Raw genomic sequence first — 26,074 nt, 5'->3', positions numbered from 1 at the left:
TCTCACCCAGAGTTTTACAGACAGAATCATTCCAAACAGAGGGCCATGACTGACTCCATCATTATGGACCTAATAGTGGGATGCAGCCTTCCCCTGACTCTAACAGAAAATAAAAAGTTCTGCCACTTTCTCTCCATAGCAGACCCCAAGTACAAGGCCACTGATTATCGTTCTGTAATCAAGCACGTAGAATCCTCTGTTACAGCGACCCGCACTAAGATCAAAGGGATCCTTGCAGAAGCAGAACATGTTTCTCTGACTGTAGACATCTGGTCAGATCGTAGGATGCGAGGCTTCTTGGGTGTCACTGCCCATGTCCTGACTACAAACAAAGAGCTGTGTCTGAATTCCTACTTGCTGACCTGCAGTAGGTTCCGAGGATCACATACAGGAGAGAGGATCGCTGAGGCGTTTGAAGCTATCTGTGATGAATATGACATCAGACACAAAATGGACTTTGTGCTCTGTGACAACGCAGCTAACATGAAGAAGGCCTTCTCCATCTGCTTCCCCCAAGAGGAAGAAGATCAAGTAGATGATGAAGAGAGCCTGGACGACCCAGAGATATGGGAAGATCTGTCGGTGACCGACCAAGAAACTGTTGATCAGGTGAATGAGTGGCAGTAAAACATCTTTGCTTATGGTTGTGCACAAATACCATAAAATAATAACCTTTTATTGTAGTAGTTTTGTAATCTACAGGGCAGCCTTGTTTTGTCTACTCATCGTTAACTATTTCTGTCATGTGCTCTCTGACAATACTGTTATGTGAAGAAAACCATAATTTAATTGTTTGAATTCAACAGGCACTAACCAGAGGAAGCCCCAAACGCCTACAGTGCTTTGCTCATACCCTACAGTTGACTATAGGCGATGGCCTTAAGGAAGCTAAGGTTGCAAGAGGTGCCATGGCAAAATGCTGCAAACTCAGTTCTCTTCTGCACACATCTACCTCCTTCCATGATGCTTTTGAAGAGAAGTTTGGTGAGCGAGGGATCCCTGCTGCTGTGACCACACGATGGGGTTCAACCTACCGCCAACTGAAAGCAGTGCTCTCATTCAACCAGGAGGAACTGAGCGATGTTGTGCAGGCCACAGGTTGGTGCTTGTCTGTTACTGCCCCTGCTGCTGTGTAGATCATGGCTGTAGCTCAGGAGAATGGGTTGTCTGACCACAGGGTCACATTCTATTCCTGTGTCATCAAACACACAGGGCTTGTTGAGTAGTATCCTGACCAGTTTTAGAATGCTATGCTGTATCTCTTTCTCTATCTATCTAGGTCACCAGGAGCTGATCTTCTCTACGAGAGAGTGGAGTCAACTGAAAGAACTGTGTGATATCCTCAAGCCCTTTTCAGAGGCCACTGATCTTACGCAGGGCGAGAAGTGTGCAACTATCAGCGCTGTTCTTCCCAGTGTCTTGTCCCTAAACAACCACCTGGAGAAACTCAAGCAGAAGGTTGGTTATTGACTCACTCACTCACTCACTCACTCACTCACTCACTCACTCACTCACTCACTCATTTATTCATTTGTTCAGGTTCGCTTCCTGGGAAGCATGGTCAGGTGCCTTCAGACCTCCCTCAAAAAAAGATTCCGTGGCATCCTGGTCAATGTGAAAATGGAAACTGCAGCACCAGACGAACCACAGCCTCTACCTTTTGCGGACCCTGTGTATATCAGAGCAGCTGTCCTGGACCCAGAATACTCAATGATGTGGCTGGAACAAGATGTCCTTGTCAACGATGACATCAAGAGGGAGGTGTCTGACATGGTGAAAGGTCAGTGAATGTACATCTATATTAATGTGTTCGAATACACACTAAAAGTATGGCACTGTATAAATGTACTCTCACACACCACTCACTCAGTCACTTCTCAAACAAACTTGGTTCACTTTATTAATGTTGACTGTCAGGGTGACAAATCATGATGATCACCAAACTACCAATATCAGTTTTAATGTAATATATTTCATGCTATATTAAGTGATCATTTGTTGTCCATTAGAACTGATCCTACGGGAGGTGCCAGCTGACCAGACACCTGAGAATCCAGAGAGAGAGGAAGAGCTGTTGGAGGAGAACACTCAGAACAGTGCTGGGCTCTTCGCAGGATACAGGAAGCGTCGCAAGCAGGACACAATGAGGCCAGAAATTCAGCTGAACAACTACCTTAGCCTTGATACTGATCAGAAATGTCTCAGCTTTTGGGAGGCAAACAGAAACTCCCTCCCTGCACTTTATAAGATTGCCATTAGAGCACTTGCAGTGCCCGCAACTAGTGCTCCAGTCGAGAGAATCTTTAGCCACGGTGGCATCATTTTGAGACCACATCGTTCTCGGATGAAGGGCACCAATCTCTCGAACCTTGTGTTTCTCAAGTGCAACAATCTGTGAATCTACTGTATGTAATACAGGCACTACTTGACTCTGTAACATAGGGTTAGGTTTAAACAGGATGTTAACTTGCACACATTTTACTTTGGAAAGGTTTCATTTATCCAGCTCTTATTTTCTTTTATAACTCTGTGACAAAAGCACATTATTAATGTTGTTCTGCTTTATTTTCTGTACATGTTATTTATTTTCAAAAAGAGCTATGTAACATGTGGGTTGTGAGAGTCTTATTCTTTCCTATACATATATTAAAGGTAACGGGGCTGGTACAAGGGTGATTGACAGGTGTCAGTGATTGATGCCACCACCCAAGTGTACTAAGGTAGGAAGTGAAACACGGGAGGAATCTCCCAAACAAACAGGGTGTAGGTCTGCACGGAGGAGAAGAGGAGCTCCAGGCGCCAGATAGCGTTCGAACCGTTGTTAAAGTTTAAACGCATTTATCTGCAGCCGTAACAATTGGAGAACAGTCGTGCCCGTCGGGTAAAGCATCGCGCTTGTTGTTGCCGTCGGGGATCGACGTTGGAATCTATATCTGCCGGCAGTTGGAGGCTAACAGAGCTGCTGCGACCGGTGAGATCATTCCAAAGTGTTCTTGGAGGATTGTAAATACTAAGGGGTACCCCACGCGTTTCGTTCATTGCATTGGATTAAACTACTGTTCTAGACTCTCACGTGCGCGCGCCTCGTTGGAAGAGGAGGACGGACGCGGTCTTTGTTATGTGTTTAATACCAAGCGCAGTTGCGTTCCGCTGACTTTGGGACTAGTTTGGGGTGGGAGGGGGGTTTGAATGTAATCATTGTTGAGTTTGTTTTCTTGTTTGTTTATTTTATTTAGTAGGGAAAGACACAGGGAGAGACGTCATTGTGATGTGTACTGTTTACCTGTGACTTCGTCAATTACAACTTTTGAGTATCCCTATAAAGTGTTAAGAGAAAACCCTACGGTCCCGCTTATTTATTCCTTAGTTAATAATTTGCCTTGCTGTGAAGAGGGCGATTGTTACAACTCTTACATTTAAAATGTTTATCTCTTTAGAATTGTCAAAATAATACTCATGGTGGAGTGAGTTTATGCAAACATCTTGACAAAAAAAAATGAATCCCTTAAATGGATGGTTATTTATGTTTGTAAGCACTGCTGTCTGTGTGCTGTTTAGTTTACAAAGCACCTTGTTTGCACTGATAATTTTGCCTTTGTAAAGGTAGCTACCTCGAATGTAAAACAAATAATGATACACTTGCAATTTAAATGTTGTTGCAAAATGTTCAAAATAAACATTTTTGTGTCAAACATGCCATTTCTTTAATGGAATGTAGCCTTTCCCATCTACCTAGGCCTAAATTATCAAACATGTAATGGATAAATGTATAGCTTTTAAGCTTGCTGCTGGTTTAATGCATGCAGAGTTGCAGACTAGTCTGCATGGTATTTTTGACATTGACTTTAGGAAGATAAGCTTCCTCCAAGATATACACCTGAGATATAATCTGTGACTTGACTTGACGACCTTGTGACTTGACTCGACTTGACAACCTTGTGACTTGACTCGACTTGACTTGACACCTTGTGACTTGAGACTTGACTCGACTTGACTTGACAACCTTGTGACTTGACTCGACTTGACTTGACAACCTTGTGACTTGACTCGACTTGACTTGACAACCTTGTGACTTGACTCGACTTGACTTGACAACCTTGTGACTTGACTCGACTTGACAACCTTGTGACTTGACTCGACTCGACTTGACAACCTTGTGACTTGACTCGACTTGACTTGACAGCCTTGTGACTGGACTCGACTCGACTTGACTTGACATAACCTTGTGACTCGACTTGACTTGACTTGCCCACAACAGAAAAACTTGAGACTCGCTTGAGACTTGGACCAAATTACTTGCTACTCGACTCGGACTCGGATCGGAGGGACTCGTGCAATTGTCTGAATACAAAATAAAAGACACTAGACGCCCCAACTAGATACAAAATAAAAGACACTAGACGCCCAACTAGATACAAAATAAAAGACAATAGACGCCCAACTAGATACAAAATAAAAGACACTAGACGCCCCAACTAGATACAAAATAAAAGACACTAGACGCCCCAACTAGATACAAAATAAAAGACACTAGACGTCCCAACTAGATACAAAATAAAAGACACTAGACGCCCCAACTAGATACAAAATAAAAGACACTAGACGCCCAACTAGATACAAAATAAAAGACACTAGACGCCCCAACTAGATACAAAATAAAAGACACTAGACGCCCCAACTAGATACAAAATAAAAGACACTAGACGCCCCAACTAGATACAAAATAAAAGACACTAGACGCCCAACTAGATACAAAATAAAAGACACTAGACGCCCAACTAGATACAAAATAAAAGACAATAGACGCCCAACTAGATACAAAATAAAAGACACTAGACGCCCCAACTAGATACAAAATAAAAGACAATAGACGCCCCAACTAGATACAAAATAAAAGACACTAGACGCCCAACTAGATACAAAATAAAAGACAATAGACGCCCAACTAGATACAAAATAAAAGACACTAGACGCCCCAACTAGATACAAAATAAAAGACAATAGACGCCCAACTAGATACAAAATAAAAGACACTAGACGCCCCAACTAGATACAAAATAAAAGACACTAGACGCCCCAACTAGATACAAAATAAAAGACACTAGACGCCCCAACTAGATACAAAATAAAAGACACTAGACGCCCCAACTAGATACAAAATAAAAGACACTAGACGCCCCAACTAGATACAAAATAAAAGACACTAGACGCCCAACTAGATACAAAATAAAAGACACTAGACGTCCCAACTAGATACAAAATAAAACACACTAGACGCCCAACTAGATACAAAATAAAAGACAATAGACGCCCCAACTAGTACTCGGTGTGTGTACCCGCGTACAGTACTAGAGTAAATGTACCAAGTTACTTCAGGGTTACTACAGTACTAGAGTAAATGTACCTAGTTACTTCAGGGTTACTACAGTACTAGAGTAAATGTACCTAGTTACTTCAGGGTTACTACAGTACTAGAGTAAATGTACCTGGTTACTTCAGGGTTACTACAGTACTAGAGTAAATGTACCTAGTTACTTCAGGGTTACTACAGTACTAGAGTAAATGTACCTAGTTACTTCAGGGTTACTACAGTACTAGAGTAAATGTACCTAGTTACTTCAGGGTTACTACAGTACTAGAGTAAATGTACCTAGTTACTTCAGGGTTACTACAGTACTAGAGTAAATGTACCTAGTTACTTCAGGGTTACTACAGTACTAGAGTAAATGTACCTAGTTACTTCAGGGTTACTACAGTAATAGAGTAAATGTACCTAGTTACTTCAGGGTTACTACAGTACTAGAGTAAATGTACCTAGTTACTTCAGGGTTACTACAGTACTAGAGTAAATGTACCTAGTTACTTCAGGGTTACTACAGTACTAGAGTAAATGTACCTAGTTACTTCAGGGTTACTACAGTACTAGAGTAAATGTACCTAGTTACTTCAGGGTTACTACAGTAATAGAGTAAATGTACCTAGTTACTTCAGGGTTACTACAGTACTAGAGTAAATGTACCTAGTTACTTCCCTACAGTACTAGAGTAAATGTACCTAGTTACTTCCCAGCGGTTGTTATTCAGAGGAAGTGGCTGAAACAACATGTCAGCCTCTGTCGGACTCGGAGGAGCCAGCGTTTATTGTCTTTCTTTCTTTCTTTCTTTCTTTCTTTCTTTCTTCCCGTACTCTGCTGTTTGCTTTAGAGGAGGTGCCAAGCCAAACATCACCATGGGACAGTGGCAGGGTGCTGTGTGTGCAGTACAGTACAGTACAGTACAGGACACACAGCACAACACAGCACCACACAGCACAACACAGCACAGCACCACACAGCACAACACAGCACAGCACCACACAGCGCAGCACAGCGCAGCACAGAACAGCACAGCACAGCACAGCACAGCACAGCACAGCACAGCACAGCACAGGACAGGACAGGACAGGACAGGACAGGACAGGACAGCACAGCACAGCACAGCACAGCACAGCACAGCACAGCACAGGCAGGTGTGTGGACACAACATTCTCTGACACACCATCATAATGACAGTTTAAACTTGATCAATAGGCCTTAGGATTAACAACGGAATTTAGTGGACCTTAAGCCCCAGGGCCCACAGTTTGCAGGGCCCTGTGTGTGTGTGTGTGTGTGTGTGTGTGTGTGTGTGTGTGTGTGTGTGTGTGTGTGTGTGTGTGTGTGTGTGTGTGTGTGTGTGTGTGTGTGTGTGTGTGTGTGTGCATAAAACACGCTGAAGTCCTCCCTGCTACAGAAGCATAAAACACTCTGAAGTCCTCCCTGCTACAGAAGCATAAAGGACTCTGAAGTCCTCCCTGCTACAGAAGCATAAAGCACTCTGAAGTCCTCCCTGCTACAGAAGTCAAATCCTCCCCAGGCGTAGACGGTATCTTCTACCAACACAGCTGTGTGGCCGAGGTGCCAGGATGTACCATAGAGTATATAAAGGATAGAGACCGGAGGTGCCAGGATGGACCATAGAGTATATAAAGGATAGAGACCGGAGGTGCCAGGATGTACCATAGAGTATATAAAGGATAGAGACCGGAGGTGCCAGGATGGACCATAGAGTATATAAAGGATAGAGACCGGAGGTGCCAGGATGTACCATAGAGTATATAAAGGATAGAGACCGGAGGTGCCAGGATGGACCATAGAGTATATAAAGGATAGAGACCGGAGGTGCCAGGATGGACCATAGAGTATATAAAGGATAGAGACCGGAGGTGCCAGGATGGACCATAGAGTATATAAAGGATAGAGACCGGAGGTGCCAGGATGGACCATAGAGTATATAAAGGATAGAGACCGGAGGTGCCAGGATGGACCATAGAGTATATAAAGGATAGAGACCGGAGGTGCCAGGATGGACCATAGAGTATATAAAGGATAGAGACCGGAGGTGCCAGGATGGACCATAGAGTATATAAAGGATAGAGACCGGAGGTGCCAGGATGGACCATAGAGTATATAAAGGATAGAGACCGGAGGTGCCAGGATGGACCATAGAGTATATAAAGGATAGAGACCGGAGGTGCCAGGATGTACCATAGAGTATATAAAGGATAGAGACCGGAGGTGCCAGGATGTACCATAGAGTATATAAAGGATAGAGACCGGAGGTGCCAGGATGGACCATAGAGTATATAAAGGATAGAGACCGGAGGTGCCAGGATGGACCATAGAGTATATAAAGGATAGAGACCGAAGCGGCCCCCCCGCTATTCATTTCAGTGGAAGTTGCTCAGTGGCGTTTTGAAGCACCCGGAAGACTTCGGGAAGTATAATTATAACTCAATGGCTCGAGCGAGCGGAAGTTTAGCCTAGCCTAGCCTAGCCTAGCCTAGCCCCGGACCTCAATTTTGAGGTCCGGGCTTTTCACGTGACGTCATGAACGTCCGTCCACTTAGAGTAGAGGGTACAGTAGAGGGACCCCACACGGTAACTCTCTCATTTTTCAACCGTTTCGGACGCGGGGCGGCTTGCCGGAATCGGGCCGGCACCCTGGGTGCGTTCCTGTGGGTCTGGAACTCGCCCCCCCCCCCCTCCCTCGGGGACCCCCACACGGAGTTGCACCACTTACTTCACACGGGTGTGATTTTTTTTGTGATCATGCAGAAAATGGGGGGGGGGGGGGGGGTGTTAATTAAATGGAGATGGAGGCATTTCTAAAAGCAGTTAGTGACTCTGATTGGGCTCAGCTGTCCAAATTAATTCCTGTAATTAAAGTGTGATGGAGGTCTGTTGAGTCTTTGCTTAACCCATTTACACTTGAAGAAGATTCTATAAATGTCTTCTAAATCATGACAATCAATCTGTTTCTATGTGTCAGTGGTTCTCACAGGGTTAAAACCCTCTGTTTCTATGTGTCAGTGGTTCTCACAGGGTTAAAACCCTATGTTTCTATATCAGTGGTTCTCACAGGGTTAAAACCCTATGTTTCTAATGTGGCAGTGGTTCTCACAGGGTTAAACCCTATGTTTCTAATGTGGCAGTGGTTCTCACAGGGTTAAAACCCTATGTTTCTAATGTGTCAGTGGTTCTCACAGGGTTAAAACCCTCTGTTTCTATGTGTCAGTGGTTCTCACAGGGTTAAACCCTATGTTTCTAATGTGGCAGTGGTTCTCACAGGGTTAAAACCCTATGTTTCTAATGTGTCAGTGGTTCTCACAGGGTTAAACCCTATGTTTCTATGTGTCAGTGGTTCTCACAGGGTTAAAACCCTATGTTTCTAATGTGTCAGTGGTTCTCACAGGGTTAAACCCTATGTTTCTATATCAGTGGTTCTCACAGGGTTAAACCCTATGTTTCTATATAAGTGGTTCTCACAGGGTTAAAACCCTCATGTTTCTATATCAGTGGTTCTCACAGGGTTAAAACCCTCATGTTTCTATATCAGTGGTTCTCACAGGGTTAAACCTCATGTTTCTATGTCAGTGGTTCTCACAGGGTTAAAACCCTCATGTTTCTATATCAGTGGTTCTCACAGGGTTAAAACCCTATGTTTCTATATCAGTGGTTCTCACAGGGTTAAACCCCATGTTTCTATATCAGTGGTTCTCACACGGTTAAAACCCTATGTTTCTAATGTGTCAGTGGTTCTCAAACATTTTCATGTCAAGGACCCCCAAAAAATATGTATTTGGCCGCCGACCCCCATCTGAAAATATGTTGTTCCATAGCGACCCCTCAGAAGCAAAGATTTGAGTTAAAAACGTTTGCTCTGAAAGAATATATATTCAAAGATTTGCGCCACATTTTCGCGGTAAAAAAAAGAAAAGAAGATCTACAAGCTCGTAGCAAGCTATGAGCTTGTAGATCTGCATTTTTTGAATAGCTAAAGCATAACGTTATGCTTAAAACACCAAAAGGGGTTCCCGCCCAGAATGGGTTAAGTCACCTTTTTTCCTTGCTTATGTTAAAGGTGATATAGGCAAGTTTTCAGCCAAAATTTAAAATATATATAAATGTATTTTGTTGGCCTTTTCCCCCTCTATCTTTCCCTATATTATGATGCGGAGGTGTCCTCCTGCAACAGCACACTCTCCCTTTGTCCCCCTGTGGCTGAATGCACTGTTTATATCCACTACAGTTTACTAGACGGGACGTCGGAGGGGATTGAAACTTTTAGCCAATTGCAGCGCGAGGCTGTGACGGTGTGTTCAACCCAGCAGTATTATAATGAAAACGCGATGCGATTTCAATTGCAATGTATAATATTATCCCCATATCTTAGTTTCACTAACATTGTTCATGTGAAATAGTATGTTTATGATTTAATATGTAAGCCTATTGAAATTATGAGAATCGCTATGTATAGCGCATGGTTGGGTGGTGTGAAACTAGTGAACAACAACACCAGCAGCAAGCACCCCTCAGAACTCGGAGGATCCTTATAGTTACAGAACGACTCGGACCCCAATAAAATCTCCTGGTTAGGCCTACATCAATATCGTTCATGTGGAGTGGGTTGTATGTGCTTATTTGTTGAAATGGTGGAAGTGGAAGTGAGTAATAGTATCATTTCACCAGCCACCACCGCGGCGACTGCCTGCCTGCCGGCCGGCTTGAAGCGTGCATTCAACCCGTACGTGTTCGCCAGCGGTGACAGGCTAGCCGTCGCGGATCATCATAGCGATTTTTCTTCATTGCAATGAATAACCGTGGACAGAGTAGTTCACATGAACGATGCTGTAGTGGCTGGGGCATTTGAGGGGCAATATGTTTTATATGCACGATTACAAATAAAAGTTGAGAGCCAGTGAGTCTCCTCCTCCGCTACTTCCTCATTTGAGGGACTCGACGTGTCAGTCGTGTGATATTGCGATTATGCTACAGTTACCCTTAAAAAAACATGTCAACTCAATGTCATTGTTGTAACTAAGATATCGATAGAAATTCATAATTTTTTAATGTCATATTTAGCCATACGAGCGCAATATCCATAGCGTCCCTCCCAGCAGCAACAACAATCCCATAGCCTGAAGTGACCTGGCTCAGCCAATAGAATGAGGGGGGGAGGGGGGTGGAGCTAGATTTGCATTTGTTTGGATACACTCACTCACTTCTGTGTACAAACACTGGAAACTTGTCTATACCACCTTCAAGTTAACACTTTCAGCGCCCCCTGCTGTTCTTTTGAAATCACCGCAGGGAGCCAGCTATAGAGCGTCGCAGTCCCGCCCCCTACCATGGACCAGGAAATGAATCCCAATGCATTTTTCCAATAGACATTTGCAAAAGTATTTATTTAAAGACGGTTACGCCGCGGACAAAGCCAACTCGAGTCGTGACAACTCATGACAACACAAACAATATTTTGGACCAAACAAATAATTACAAAGAAGAAAAACAACAAAAAAAAGTGTTGTAACCTGCCGTTTTTTTCTTCTTTCTAATTATTTTTTCGGCCCCAAAAATGTGTTTGTTGTCATGATTTGTCACGACTCGAATTGGCTTTGTCCGCGGCGTAAACGTCTTTAAATAAATACTTTCTGAAATGTCTATGACGAAAATGAACGGAGAATCAGATCCTGGTCCCTGGTAGGGGGCGGGACTGCGACGCTCTATATCCCCTATTATAGGTGCCATTCTATTACCTTCAATACAGCCCAATACAACGAGTAGAGGGACAAAAACTTTTTTGAGCAGCAGCCTGCCGCACGCATTGTTCCTCACGATGTTCGGAAGAACGTAGGCGCTGTCTAGCAGCCTGGGGGCTGCGTGCGTGCGTGCGTGCGTGCGTGCGTGCGTGCGTGCGTGCGTGCACGGTTGTAATGCACGTAACTCGAGAACCGTTTTACCCACCTACTTCACATTCGACACACACATTCCACACCCCCACAGGGAGTGCAGTGCCCGGCCTCGAGTCGGTCGGACCCACGGTTCTCCAGAACCGCCACAAAAGGCTCTGCCAGTGGGCCTAATCAGACTAAATCCCCTCACCTGTGCAATTCCCAGCCTCTGCCTCAGCCAATTGATCGCCTTGGCAACCCCACACCTGACAATTGATTAGCCTACTTAACCAGTCCACTTTTCACAGTCAGTTTGCCCTCTTCAGACACAGACAGGCAGATACAGAGATCTCCATGTGGGACACAGACAGATACAGAGATCTCCACGTGGGACACAGACAGGCAGATACAGAGATCTCCATGTTGGACACAGACAGACAGATACAGAGATCTCCACGTGGGACACAGACAGGCAGATACAGAGATCTCCATGTGGGACACAGACAGGCAGATACAGAGATCTCCATGTGGGACACAGACAGACAGATACAGAGATCTCCATGTGGGACAGACAGACAGATACAGAGATCTCCATGTGGGACACAGACAGACAGACAGATACAGAGATCTCCATGTGGGACACAGACAGACAGACAGATACAGAGATCTCCATGTGGGACACAGACAGACAGACAGATACAGAGATCTCCATGTGGGACACAGACAGGCAGATACAGAGATCTCCATGCGGGACACAGACAGGCAGATACAGAGATCTCCATGTGGGACACAGACAGACAGATACAGAGATCTCCATGTGGGTCACAGACAGACAGATACAGAGATCTCCATGTGGGACACAGACAGACAGATACAGAGATCTCCATGTGGGACACAGACAGACAGATACAGAGATCTCCATGTGGGACACAGACAGACAGATACAGAGATCTCCATGTGGGACACAGACAGACAGATACAGAGATCTCCATGTGGGACACAGACAGACAGATACAGAGATCTCCATGTGGGACACAGACAGACAGATACAGAGATCTCCATGTGGGACACAGACAGACAGATACAGAGATCTCCATGTGGGACACAGACAGACAGACAGATACAGAGATCTCCATGTGGGACACAGACAGACAGATACAGAGATCTCCATGTGGGACACAGACAGATACAGAGATCTCCATGTGGGACACAGACAGACAGATACAGAGATCTCCATGTGGGACACAGACAGGCAGATACAGAGACCTCCATGTGGGACACAGACAGACAGACAGATACAGAGATCTCCATGTGGGACACAGACAGACAGATACAGAGACCTCCATGTGGGACACAGACAGACAGATACAGAGATCTCCCTGTGGGACACAGACAGACAGATACAGAGATCTCCATGTGGGACACAGACAGACAGATACAGAGATCTCCATGTGGGACACAGACAGACAGATACAGAGACCTCCATGTGGGACACAGACAGACAGATACAGAGATCTCCATGTGGGACACAGACAGGCAGATACAGAGATCTCCATGTGGGACACAGACAGACAGATACAGAGATCTCCATGTGGGACACAGACAGACAGATACAGAGATCTCCATGTGGGACACAGACAGACAGATACAGAGATCTCCATGTGGGACACAGACAGACAGATACAGAGATCTCCATGTGGGACACAGACAGACAGATACAGAGATCTCCATGTGGGACACAGACAGACAGATACAGAGATCTCCATGTGGGACACAGACAGACAGATACAGAGATCTCCATGTGGGACACAGACAGACAGATACAGAGATCTCCATGTGGGACACAGACAGACAGATACAGAGATCTCCATGTGGGACACAGACAGACAGATACAGAGATCTCCATGTGGGACACAGACAGACAGATACAGAGATCTCCATGTGGGACACAGACAGACAGTTAAAACGGGTGCTGTGACAAGTTGACAACGGGTATTATTAGGTTCCCAAGTTGCATCGTTCTCAAGTAGGCTGGTGTCCGACGGGCACGTACAGGTCTAGTCTATAAACCGTCCCTGTGTGTCTGTAGCATATACGTGTGTACAGTTGTAATGCACGTAACTCGAGAACCGTTAGACACGGTTCCACACGTGTTCCACACCCCCACAGGGAGTGCAGTGCCTGGTGTCGAGTCCGTCGGACCAACGGTTGTCCAGAACCGCCACAAAAGGGCATCTCTGCCCCGGGCTCTGGACAGCTAGGGCCCCTGCCCCGGGATCTGGACAGCTAGGGCCTCTCTGCCCCGGGATCTGGACAGCTAGGGCCTCTCTGCCCCGGGCTCTGGACAGCTAGGGCCCCTGACCAGGCTCTGGACAGCTAGGGCCTCTCTGCCCCGGGCTCTGGACAGCTAGGGCCCCTGACCAGGCTCTGGACAGCTAGGGCCTCTCTGCCCCGGGCTCTGGACAGCTAGGGCCCCTGCCCCGGGCTCTGGGCAGCTAGTGTACACTGTACACACACTGTACGTACTGTACACACACTGTACACACTGTACACACACTGTACGTACTGTACACACACTGTACACACACTGTACACACTGTACACACACTGTACACACACTGTACACACACTGTACGTACTGTACACACTGTACGTACTGTACACACACTGTACACACACTGTACGTACTGTACACACTGTACACACACTGTACACGCACTGTACACGCACTGTACACACACTGTACACACACTGTACGTACTGTACACACACTGTACACACACTGTACACACACTGTACACACACTGTACACACACTGTACGTACTGTACACACACTGTACACACACTGTACGTACTGTACACACACTGTACACACACTGTACACGCACTGTACACGCACTGTACACACACTGTACACACACTGTACGTACTGTACACACACTGTACACACACTGTACACACACTGTACACACACTGTACACACACTGTACGCACTGTACACACACTGTACACACACTGTACGTACTGTACACACACTGTACACACACTGTACACACACTGTACACACACTGTACACACACTGTACGTACTGTACACACACTGTACACACACTGTACACACACTGTACACACACTGTACGTACTGTACACACACTGTACACACACTGTACACACACTGTACACACACTGTACACACACTGTACACACACTGTACGTACTGTACACACACTGTACACACACTGTACACACACTGTACACACACTGTACACACACTGTACGCACTGTACACACACTGTACACACACTGTACACACACTACACACACTGTACGTACTGTACACACACTGTACACACACTGTACACACACACTGTACGTACTGTACACACACTGTACACACACTGTACACACACTGTACGTACTGTACACACACTGTACACACACTGTACACACACTGTACGTACTGTACACACACTGTACACACACTGTACGTACTGTACACACACTGTACACACACTGTACGTACTGTACACACACTGTACGTACTGTACACACACTGTACGTACTGTACACACACTGTACGTACTGTACACACACTGTACACACACTGTACACACACTGTACACACACTGTACGTACTGTACACACACTGTACGTACTGTACACACACTGTACGTACTGTACACACACTGTACGTACTGTACACACACTGTACGTACTGTACACACACTGTACACACACTGTACACACACTGTACACACACTGTACGTACTGTACACACACTGTACGTACTGTACACACACTGTACGTACTGTACACACACTGTACACACACTGTACGTACTGTACACACACTGTACGTACTGTACACACACTGTACACACACTGTACACACACTGTACGTACTGTACACACACTGTACACACACTGTACGTACTGTACACACACTGTACGTACTGTACACACACTGTACACACACTGTACGTACTGTACACACACTGTACGTACTGTACACACACTGTACACACACTGTACACACACTGTACACACACTGTACACACACTGTACGTACTGTACACACACTGTACACACACTGTACGTACTGTACACACACTGTACACACTGTACACACACTGTACGTACTGTACACACACTGTACACACACTGTACACACACTGTACACACACTGTACACACACTGTACGTACTGTACACACACTGTACGTACTGTACACACACTGTACGTACTGTACACACACTGTACACACACTGTACACACACTGTACACACACTGTACACACACTGTACACACACTGTACGTACTGTACACACACTGTACGTACTGTACACACACTGTACGTACTGTACACACACTGTACGTACTGTACACACACTGTACACACACTGTACACACACTGTACACACACTGTACACACACTGTACGTACTGTACACACACTGTACACACACTGTACGTACTGTACACACACTGTACACACACTGTACACACACTGTACGTACTGTACACACACTGTACGTACTGTACACACACTGTACGTACTGTACACACACTGTACACACACTGTACACACACTGTACACACACTGTACACACACTGTACACACAGTACACACACTGTACACACACTGTACACACACTGTACACACACTGTACGTACTGTACACACACTGTACGTACTGTACACACACTGTACGTACTGTACACACACTGTACACACACTGTACACACACTGTACACACACTGTACGTACTGTACACACACTGTACACACACTGTACACACACTGTACACACACTGTACGTACTGTACACACACTGTACGTACTGTACACACACTGTACGTACTGTACACACACTGTACACACACTGTACACACACTGTACGTACTGTACACACACTGTACGTACTGTACACACACTGTACACACACTGTACACACACTGTACACACACTGTACGTACTGTACACACACTGTACGTACTGTACACACACTGTACGTACTGTACACACACTGTACACACACTGTACACACTGTACACACACTGTACACACACTGTACGTACTGTACACACACTGTACACACACTGTACACACACTGTACACACACTGTACGTACTGTACACACACTGTACGTACTGTACACACACTGTACACACACTGTACGTACTGTACACACACTGTACACACACTGTACACACACTGTACACACACTGTACGTACTGTACACACACTGTACGTACTGTACACACACTGTACACACACTGTACACACACTGTACGTACTGTACACACACTGTACACACACTGTACGTACTGTACACACACTGTACACACACTGTACGTACTGTACACACACTGTACACACACTGTACGTACTGTACACACACTGTACACACACTGTACACACACTGTACGTACTGTACACACACTGTACACACGCTACAGTGTGAAACAACAGAATACTGCCGTGTCATTCTTCCCCATATAAGGACATATACAGTAGGAGTGGATTTAATCTGATGACAGGCCGGCCAGTAGGAGGCGCTATACAGTAGGTCAAACACAGGCCTTTTATATCACTCTATTATCACTGCACTGTATGCACGCACGCACACACACACGCACGTGCACACCCACATACACACAGAACGCACGCACACACAGAACGCACGCACGCACGCACGCACACAGTCACACACAGAACGCACACACGCACACACACAGAACGCACGCACATACACACACACACACACAGAACGCACGCACACGCGCACACACACACACACACACACACACACACACAAGCTGACTTCAGGTCATGACTGCAGTAAGGCCAGGTACCACCAGGTACCACAAGCTGACTACAGGTCATGACTGTAGTAAGGCCAGGTACCACAAGCTGACTTCAGGTAATGACTGTAGTAAGGCCAGGTACCACAAGCTGACTACAGGTCATGACTGCAGTAAGGCCAGGTACCACAAGCTGACTTCAGGTCATGACTGTAGTAAGGCCAGGTACCACAAGCTGACTTCAGGTCATGACTGCAGTAAGGCCAGGTACCACCAGGTACCACAAGCTGACTACAGGTCATGACTGTAGTAAGGCCAGGTACCACAAGCTGACTTCAGGTAATGACAGTAGTAAGGCCAGGTACCACAAGCTGACTACAGGTCATGACTGCAGTAAGGCCAGGTACCACAAGCTGACTACAGGTCATGACTGCAGTAAGGCCAGGTACCACCAGGTACCACAAGCTGACTTCAGGTCATGACTGTAGTAAGGCCAGGTACCACAAGCTGACTACAGGTCATGACTGCAGTAAGGCCAGGTACCACAAGCTGACTACAGGTCATGACTGCAGTAAGGCCAGGTGCCACCAGGTACCACAAGCTGACTTCAGGTCATGACTGCAGTAAGGCCAGGTACCACCAGGTACCACAAGCTGACTACAGGTCATGACTGCAGTAAGGCCAGGTACCACCAGGTACCACCAGGTACCACAAGCTGACTGAACTGGGGGCCACACATTAAAAGTAAATTATCCACAAAACTAGCGTACTTTGTATTGTTTATCTTTTTCTAAAATATTAGCGCAACTTCCGTTGAATTTTGACCCCTCTGTAAATGAACAAAAGTTGCACTAATATTCAAGAAATACAACAATACAAATGACTTTAGTTTTGTGTATTAATTTACTTTTACTGCGTGGCCCCAGTGCCCCCCCCCCCCCCCCCCCCCCCCCACAAAATGACCGGAACTACTTAATATTTCACCAAAACCAGAGCAGAACTCCCACCACGGGACTCAACCAATCAGAACCAGAGCAGAACTCCCACCACGGGACTCAACCAATCAGAACCAGAGCAGAACTCCCACCACGGGACTCAACCAATCAGAACCAGAGCAGAACTCCCACCACGGGACTCAACCAATCAGAACCAGAGCAGAACTCCCACCACGGGACTCAACCAATCAGAACCAGAGCAGAACTCCCACCACAGGACTCAACCAATCAGAACCAGAGCAGAACTCCCACCACGGGACTCAACCAATCAGAACCAGAGCAGAACTCCCACCACGGGACTCAACCAATCAGAACCAGAGCAGAACTCCCACCACAGGACTCAACCAATCAGAACCAGAGCAGAACTCCCACCACGGGACTCAACCAATCAGAACCAGAGCAGAACTCCCACCACAGGACTCAACCAATCAGAACCAGAGCAGAACTCCCACCACGGGACTCAACCAATCAGAACCAGAGCAGAACTCCCACCACAGGACTCAACCAATCAGAACCAGAGCAGAACTCCCACCACGGGACTCAACCAATCAGAACCAGAGCAGAACTCCCACCACGGGACTCAACCAATCAGAACCAGAGCAGAACTCCCACCAGCAACAAATGAATACAGTTGCAACCACTATATTAATGGCATTAATTTCATACGTTAAATGTTTAAAAAAAAGTTAAAAAAAATGTGAACTAACCCTTTAAAAATCTCGAAATAGGTGAGAAAACCCTCAGTGATCAATGCATTGATTACTTATTAATTGATTACTTATTGATTGATTACTTATTGATTGATTACTTAGTGATTGATTACTTATTGATTGATTACTTATTGATTGATTACTTATTGATTGATTACTTATTGAGCATATTGAGCATTATCAATAATGTAAGCATTATTTCTCTGCTCATGTTTGGTAGGATTAGTTTGTTTTTGCTTTAAGGTTTTAGGTTTAGTTCGTTTTGCTCGACGCCGTTGTTATTGCTCCATCTTTCTCCTTTAATCCACTTATTGTTTAGATCCGGAAGGGAGGGGGGGGGGGGGGGGCACAGATGTTGGCAGGGCCCAGCTGTCAGTGGCGGCTGGCGGGAGGCAGTGAGGGGGGGCGGCGGGGAAGGGGGGGGGGATTAGAGCTCCCAGCGGACGCTCCCCTCCGTTTGAAAGAATTCCCTCAAAGAGAGAGAGAGACAGACAAAAGAGAGAGATAAGCTTGTCTCGTCAAAACCATGTGACTCCCGTTGAAAATGAATTGCGAGGCGCGCGACACACAGGAGACACACAGGACACACACAGGAGACACACAGGATACACACATGAGACACACAGGAGACACACAGGAGACACACAGGACACACACAGGAGACACACAGGAGACACACATGAGACACCGGAGACACATGAGACACACAGGAGACACACAGGAGACACCGGAGACACAGGAGACACACAGGAGACACCGGAGACACACAGGAGACACCGGAGACACAGGAGACACACAGGACACACACACAGGAGACACACAGGAGACACCGGAGACACAGAAGACACACAGGACACACACAGAAGACACACAGGAGACACCAGACACACAGAAGACACACAGGAGACACAGGAGACACACAGGAGACACACAGGAGACACAGGAGACACAGGAGACACAGGAGACACACAGGACACACAGGAGACACCGGAGACACACCGGAGACACACAGGACACACACAGGAGACACACAGGAGACACACAGGAGACACAGGAGACACAGGAGACACACAGGAGACACACAGGAGACACACAGGAGACACACAGGAGACACAGGAGACACACAGAAGACACACAGGAGACACACAGGAGACACACAGAAGACACACAGGAGACACACAGGAGACACACAGGAGACACACACAGGAGACACCGGAGACACAGAAGACACACAGGAGACACACAGGAGACACCAGACACACAGAAGACACACAGGAGACACAGGAGACACACAGGAGACACACAGGAGACACAGGAGACACACAGGAGAGACACAGAAGAGACACACAGGAGACACAGAAGAGACACACAGGAGACACAGAAGAGACACACAGGAGACACAGAAGAGACACAGAAGAGACACACAGGAGACACACAGGAGACACACAGGAGACACACAGAAGAGACACAGAAGAGACACAGAAGAGACACACAGGAGACACACAGGAGACACAGAAGAGACACACAGGAGACACAGAAGAGACACACAGGAGACACAGAAGAGACACACAGGACACACACAGGAGACACACAGGAGACACACAGGAGACACACAGGAGACACATGAGACACACAGAAGAGACACACAGGACACACACAGGAGACACACAGGAGACACACAGGAGACACACAGGAGACACACAGGAGACACAGGAGACACACAGAAGACACACAGGAGAGACACAGGAGACACAGGAGACACACAGGAGACACACAGGAGACACCGGAGACACACAGGAGACACACAGAAGACACACAGGAGACACAGAAGAGACACAGAAGAGACACAGAAGAGACACAGGAGAGACACAGGAGACACACAGGAGACACAGAAGAGACACAGAAGAGACACAGGAGACACACAGGAGACACACAGGAGACACACAGGAGACACACAGGAGACACAGAAGACTAAAGGTGGCCTTACACTAGCCGATAATCGGGCATTTTTGACGCTCGGGGGGTGCCCGACTCAATCGATCTGCTCGGGGCCGCTCAAAGCGCGATCGGGATCGGCCCGATCAACATCAAGAATTGGTGGGATGGGAGTGGCTATCTTTGGGAGAGCTTTTTTTGTCTCCACCAGGCCGAAGGCATGGGGAGAGAGTATGTTTTGCACTCCGTCCGTGTGTGTGTGTGTGTGTGTCCGTCCGTCCGTGTGTGTGTGTGTGTCCGTCCGTCCGTCCTTCCTTCCGTCCGTCTGTGTACAGCTAATCTCCGGCACCGTTAACCCGGTCGATGCCAAACTTTGCACACACACTCCCTGGATGCCAACGATGAACCTCTGCCCCACATTTTCCAGAACGGCCTGTTATAGCGCCACCATGAGGCAGCTTTTCACATTTATACCTAAAACTGTACCGATCTGCGTGAAACGTTGCATGCACACTCCCTAGAGGCCAAGGACAAACCTTTTACCTGCATTTTCCGCATCTGCCTTTTATAGCGCCACCAGGAGGCCGACTTTTGTAAAACACATTTTTTGATATTACTCCTCCAGATTCTGTCCAAAAATCTCACAAATCGTTACACAATATCTCTATGGTCATGTGCTCAAGTCGGATCTGTCTGATATTGCATATTCCATCCTAATTGGCTATAATTGGCTTTCACAGTTTGCAAGATTGCCCCGTTTTGAACAATAGCCTCAAATCATGAACGCAGCATGCAATTTACGTGAAATCTTTCACACATTTTCTTACTAGGCTGAGGAATATATCCCACCCTTTTCACATTGGCCTGTTATAGCGCCACCAACAGGTTGATTTTTGCAAAACACATTTTTGGAACAAAATGCCTCAAATCGGTACACATGATCTCTGTAGTCATGTGATCAAGACGAGTCTGTTGGATTTCTCAGATTGTACACTGATTGGCTAAAATTGCCTTCCAAAGTTTTCAGGAGTGGCCCGTTTTGTACAAAATGCTGCACATGTCCTGCTCATCCAGAATTCTATCCTCAGAGATGCTATGAGTGATCTGGCTCTGCATTTCCTCAACAAAATGAAGAAAAGAAAAACATTCTCCTAAACATTTTGCCAAACATCACACACACTCCTATCCTCCTGGTGGAGACCTGTGCCCGGAAGGGCACTTTTTCTAGTTTGTTCTGTTTTTGTTTTGTGTGTATACATGGATGTATTGTTGTTGTACCGTATGTTGTATGTACTGTTCATTTGTGTTGAGGACCCCCTCGAAAATTAGATGTGACATCAAGGGGTTTATTCTTTCAATAAAGGTATATATATATATATATATATATATATATATATATATATATAAGAATGTTTGATATTTGCTCTGCCCCGCTCAGATTATCCTGTAGTGTGTGGTGCTATCAGATTATCCTGTAGTGTGTGGTGCTATCAGATTATCCTGTAGTGTGTGGTGCTATCAGATTATCCTGTAGTGTGTGGTGCTATCAGATTATCCTGTAGTGTGTGGTGCTATCAGATTATCCTGTAGTGTGTGGTGCTATCAGATTATCCTGTAGTGTGTGGTGCTATCAGATTATTCTGTAGTGTGTGGTGCTATCAGATTATCCTGTAGTGTGTGGTGCTATCAGATTATCCTGTAGTGTGTGGTGCTATCAGATTATCCTGTAGTGTGTGGTGCTATCAGATTATCCTGTAGTGTGTGGTGCTATCAGATTATCCTGTAGTGTGTGGTGCTATCAGATTATCCTGTAGTGTGTGGTGCTATCAGATTATCCTGTAGTGTGTGGTGCTATCAGATTATCCTGTAGTGTGTGGTGCTATCAGATTATCCTGTAGTGTGTGGTGCTATCAGATTATCCTGTAGTGTGTGGTGCTATCAGATTATCCTGTAGTGTGTGGTGCTATCAGATTATCCTGTAGTGTGTGGTGCTAGTGTAAGGCCACCTTAAGGCTTCGTACACACATAAAGAACAACTGTGCTGTACTCTAACTGTGTTTCATGGCCGCCTCAATGCTTTTCCAATGGAAGTCACATGGTTTGATCAAACACTTGTGTTTGATTGCCCCCCCCCCCCCCCCCCCCCTCCCCCCATCACACACAAGTGTTTGGTCTAACCACGTGACTTCCATTGGAAAAGCATTGGAGGCGGCCATGAAACACGGACAGCACAGAGCATTTGTTCTTTATGTGTGTACCACCTAGGGATGTCGGGGGTTAACCGGCTAGCCGGTTAGCCGACCGTTAAGAAATATCCGAGTATGCTTATCAGCTTTCCGGTTAATTTGCATAATAATAAATGCGTGTTCTGATCTTAAATCCCTTTTATTTTAGATCGTTTTTTAGTAATAGTACAACATAAACATTACAGAGACTGTAGTTGTCACTGTACAATACTTTAAAACAGTTGTCATGTTGCACACATGCCTAAAATTGCTGTTATTTGCGCCGGCCAGCTTGTCACACTCCAGGCTGCATGAACAGCAGCGCTCGAGCTGCTCGAGGGCTGTTTTCTGCCCCCTCAATGTCCCACAGTTCTCTGTTGTAGGCTACTTCAATGGCTAGTTGGCTACAACGGTAGCTTTGCGGTAGTCAAAACTTAAGCAAGTGACAGCGAGACGAGATTAACACAACATGTCGACCGTATCAATGCAGAGACAGAGTTCAGCTATCCAGTGCCCAAAGTTGAAGGGCGCTTCAACCTTGGGTACTGGGTAGCTGAAGTTGAAGCTCTGCCCTTCAACTTTGGGCACTTTTACATGTAGGATGACCCAAAGTTGAAACAGTTGCCAGGGGGACATATTTGGGCCTGGGGTCCTCATATGTTGTTCCCACAACCAAGATGAGTATTATACCCTTTACTGGAGGTCCTAGGCCCTAAAATGACCCCATGAGGAAGCGTTGACCTTTACTGAATTGCTTCAGTTTCAGTTCATTTGACCACCTAACTTCAGATTTGGGCACCCTAACATGTGGTCTTTAAGTGGTGGGCCTGGGGTCATCTTAGTGGCTAGGAGGTCCAGTAAAAGGCCTAAATACTCTCCAAGATCCCGGTCACATGAACGCGACGGCCGAGGGTCAAAGGTCAGAGCTCTGTGACGACGTTCTCGCTCGGCTGATTGCAGCGCCAAGAACGCACATCGTGGTCTTGAGTCGTGTATGAACTAACAAACTGACTGTACTTGTTGTACCCTGATGTACTCGTTGTACCCTGATGTACTCGTCGTAACCTGATGTACTCGTCGTACCCTGATGTACTCGTCGTACCCTGATGTACTCGTCGTACCCTGATGTACTCGTTGTACCCTGATGTACTCGTTGTACCCTGATGTACTCGTTGTACTCTGATGTACTCGTTGTACCCTGATGTACTCGTACCCTGATGTACTCGTTGTACCCTGATGTACTCGTTGTACCCTGATGTACTCGTTGTACCCTGATGTACTCGTTGTACCCTGATGTACTCGTACCCTGATGTACTTGTACCCTGATGTACTCGTTGTACCCTGATGTACCCGTTGTACCCTGATGTACTCGTACCCTGATGTACTCGTTGTACCCTGATGTACCCGTTGTACCCTGATGTACTCGTACCCTGATGTACTCGTTGTACCCTGATGTACTCGTTGTACCCTGATGTACTCGTTGTACTCTGATGTACTCGTACCCTGATGTACTCGTTGTACCCTGATGTACTCGTACCCTGATGTACTCGTTGTACCCTGATGTACTCGTTGTACCCTGATGTACGATGTACTCGTTGTACCCTGATGTACTCGTTGTACCCTGATGTACTCGTACCCTGATGTACTTGTACCCTGATGTACTCGTTGTACCCTGATGTACCCGTTGTACCCTGATGTACTCGTACCCTGATGTACTCGTTGTACCCTGATGTACCCGTTGTACCCTGATGTACTCGTACCCTGATGTACTCGTTGTACCCTGATGTACTCGTTGTACCCTGATGTACTCGTTGTACCCTGATGTACTCGTTGTACTCTGATGTACTCGTTGTACCCTGATGTACTCGTACCCTGATGTACTCGTTGTACCCTGATGTACTCGTTGATTTACTTTCCCCCTTCTTTTTAGCTGTGAAAATGTCCGGCATAGACTTGGCTGGCGACAGAGAACTTATAATGAGGCTCTAAACAAACATTAAAAGTCCATAGACCTGGGTTGGTTAAGCCACGCATCAATAATAATCATTTGAACTCACCCGAAAACATTATAATAAAAAAACGCATTATATATGGGCAGCCCCGCCCCCCACCCCGACAAGCACTTGGAAATGTAGGAGTTGAGGCATAGAAAGGAATATTCCATCCACTCTCTCTGTAGTAGTCTTAGGAAAGTTGTTGAGGTCATTTCAGTTTATTTCATTTGGACGGATGCTATTCTGACAGGTAGCCGTGTGAAGTAACATATAGGCAGGCGCCAGAGTCAAAGGGTGCAGATGAAGAACAGCTGCACTAATTGGCGTTGTTAAGGCGTGCATGGCAACAGTTTGTGTTGCGTGTGATTTCAAACCAGAAGATATATAAGATGATGCACCGCGTTGAAAATGACTGTAGACGTCGAGAGAGAGAAGTGAGCGAGAGAGGACACAGAATCAGACAGACAGACAGACAGACAGACAGACAGACAGACAGACAGACAGACAGACAGACAGACAGACAGACAGACAGACAGACAGACAGACAGACAGATGTTGTCTTGGACCATTTCCAAAGCAGGAGGACCAAAGCGAGCCGGTCTTGCTGCTGTAGCAGATAGGAACAAACTGTATTCCTTTGGAGGCCACTGCCATGGAGACACCAACAACATGGAACAGATGGATGTCCATGTCTTCAACACAGTGTCTTTATGCTGGAAGAAGTTACCTCCAGTGGAACCTGGAAGAGGAGACGGTGACCTTGAGGTTCCATCCATGCGCTACGGCCACACAGCTGTGTTGGTTGAAGATAGAGTCTACATCTGGGGAGGCTACTGGAGAGAGTACTACAATGTGCTTTATGCATTTGATGTCGACGCCCACAGATGGCTGAAAACCAGGGTTTCTGGGACTGTTCCAGAGGCGAGGTACCACCACTCAGCCTGTGTGTTGGAGAAGGTCATGTTTGTCCATGGAGGAATCACCCAGACTGTTTTGACTAATGACATGTACAAGTTGGACACCAGCACAATGGTCTGGTCTTTAATTAACACCAGAGGAACTGCACCACGTGTATCATCAGGCCACTCTTTTACCATCATCGGGACAAAGATGTTTGTATTTGGGGGCTTCATGGGCGGTCAGTACTACAACACCCTCAGAGTG

At 46.2% G+C, this 26,074-nt stretch overlaps 1 protein-coding gene across 1 annotated transcript; it reads left to right on the top strand.

Moving 5' to 3' along the window:
* Nucleotides 1-899: 899 nt before the first annotated feature.
* LOC306918231 (zinc finger BED domain-containing protein 4-like) lies at nucleotides 900-2,498 on the top strand. Its single transcript, XM_079531103.1, has 4 exons — nucleotides 900-1,098; nucleotides 1,280-1,458; nucleotides 1,540-1,780; nucleotides 2,010-2,498. The coding sequence occupies exons 1-4, from the start codon at nucleotides 909-911 to the stop codon at nucleotides 2,396-2,398; spliced, it is 999 nt and encodes a 332-aa protein (XP_079387229.1). The 5' UTR covers nucleotides 900-908; the 3' UTR covers nucleotides 2,399-2,498.
* Nucleotides 2,499-26,074: the final 23,576 nt, after the last annotated feature.

Source organism: Electrona antarctica (genome assembly GCF_951216825.1).
Source record: "Electrona antarctica genome assembly, contig: scaffold_112, whole genome shotgun sequence".
NCBI classification, from domain to species: Eukaryota; Metazoa; Chordata; class Actinopteri; order Myctophiformes; family Myctophidae; genus Electrona; species Electrona antarctica.
The sequence above is the reverse complement of the archived record's forward strand: the minus strand, read 5'-3'. Positions and strand labels throughout refer to the sequence as shown.

Coding starts and splice junctions, on each gene's coding strand:
- LOC306918231 (XM_079531103.1), top strand. CDS start 909: ATGGCAAAATGCTGCAAACTCAGTTCTCTTCTGCACACATCTACCTCC. Junction 1,099..1,279: donor CGATGTTGTGCAGGCCACAG/GTTGGTGCTTGT, acceptor CTATCTATCTAG/GTCACCAGGAGCTGATCTTC. Junction 1,459..1,539: donor TGGAGAAACTCAAGCAGAAG/GTTGGTTATTGA, acceptor TCATTTGTTCAG/GTTCGCTTCCTGGGAAGCAT.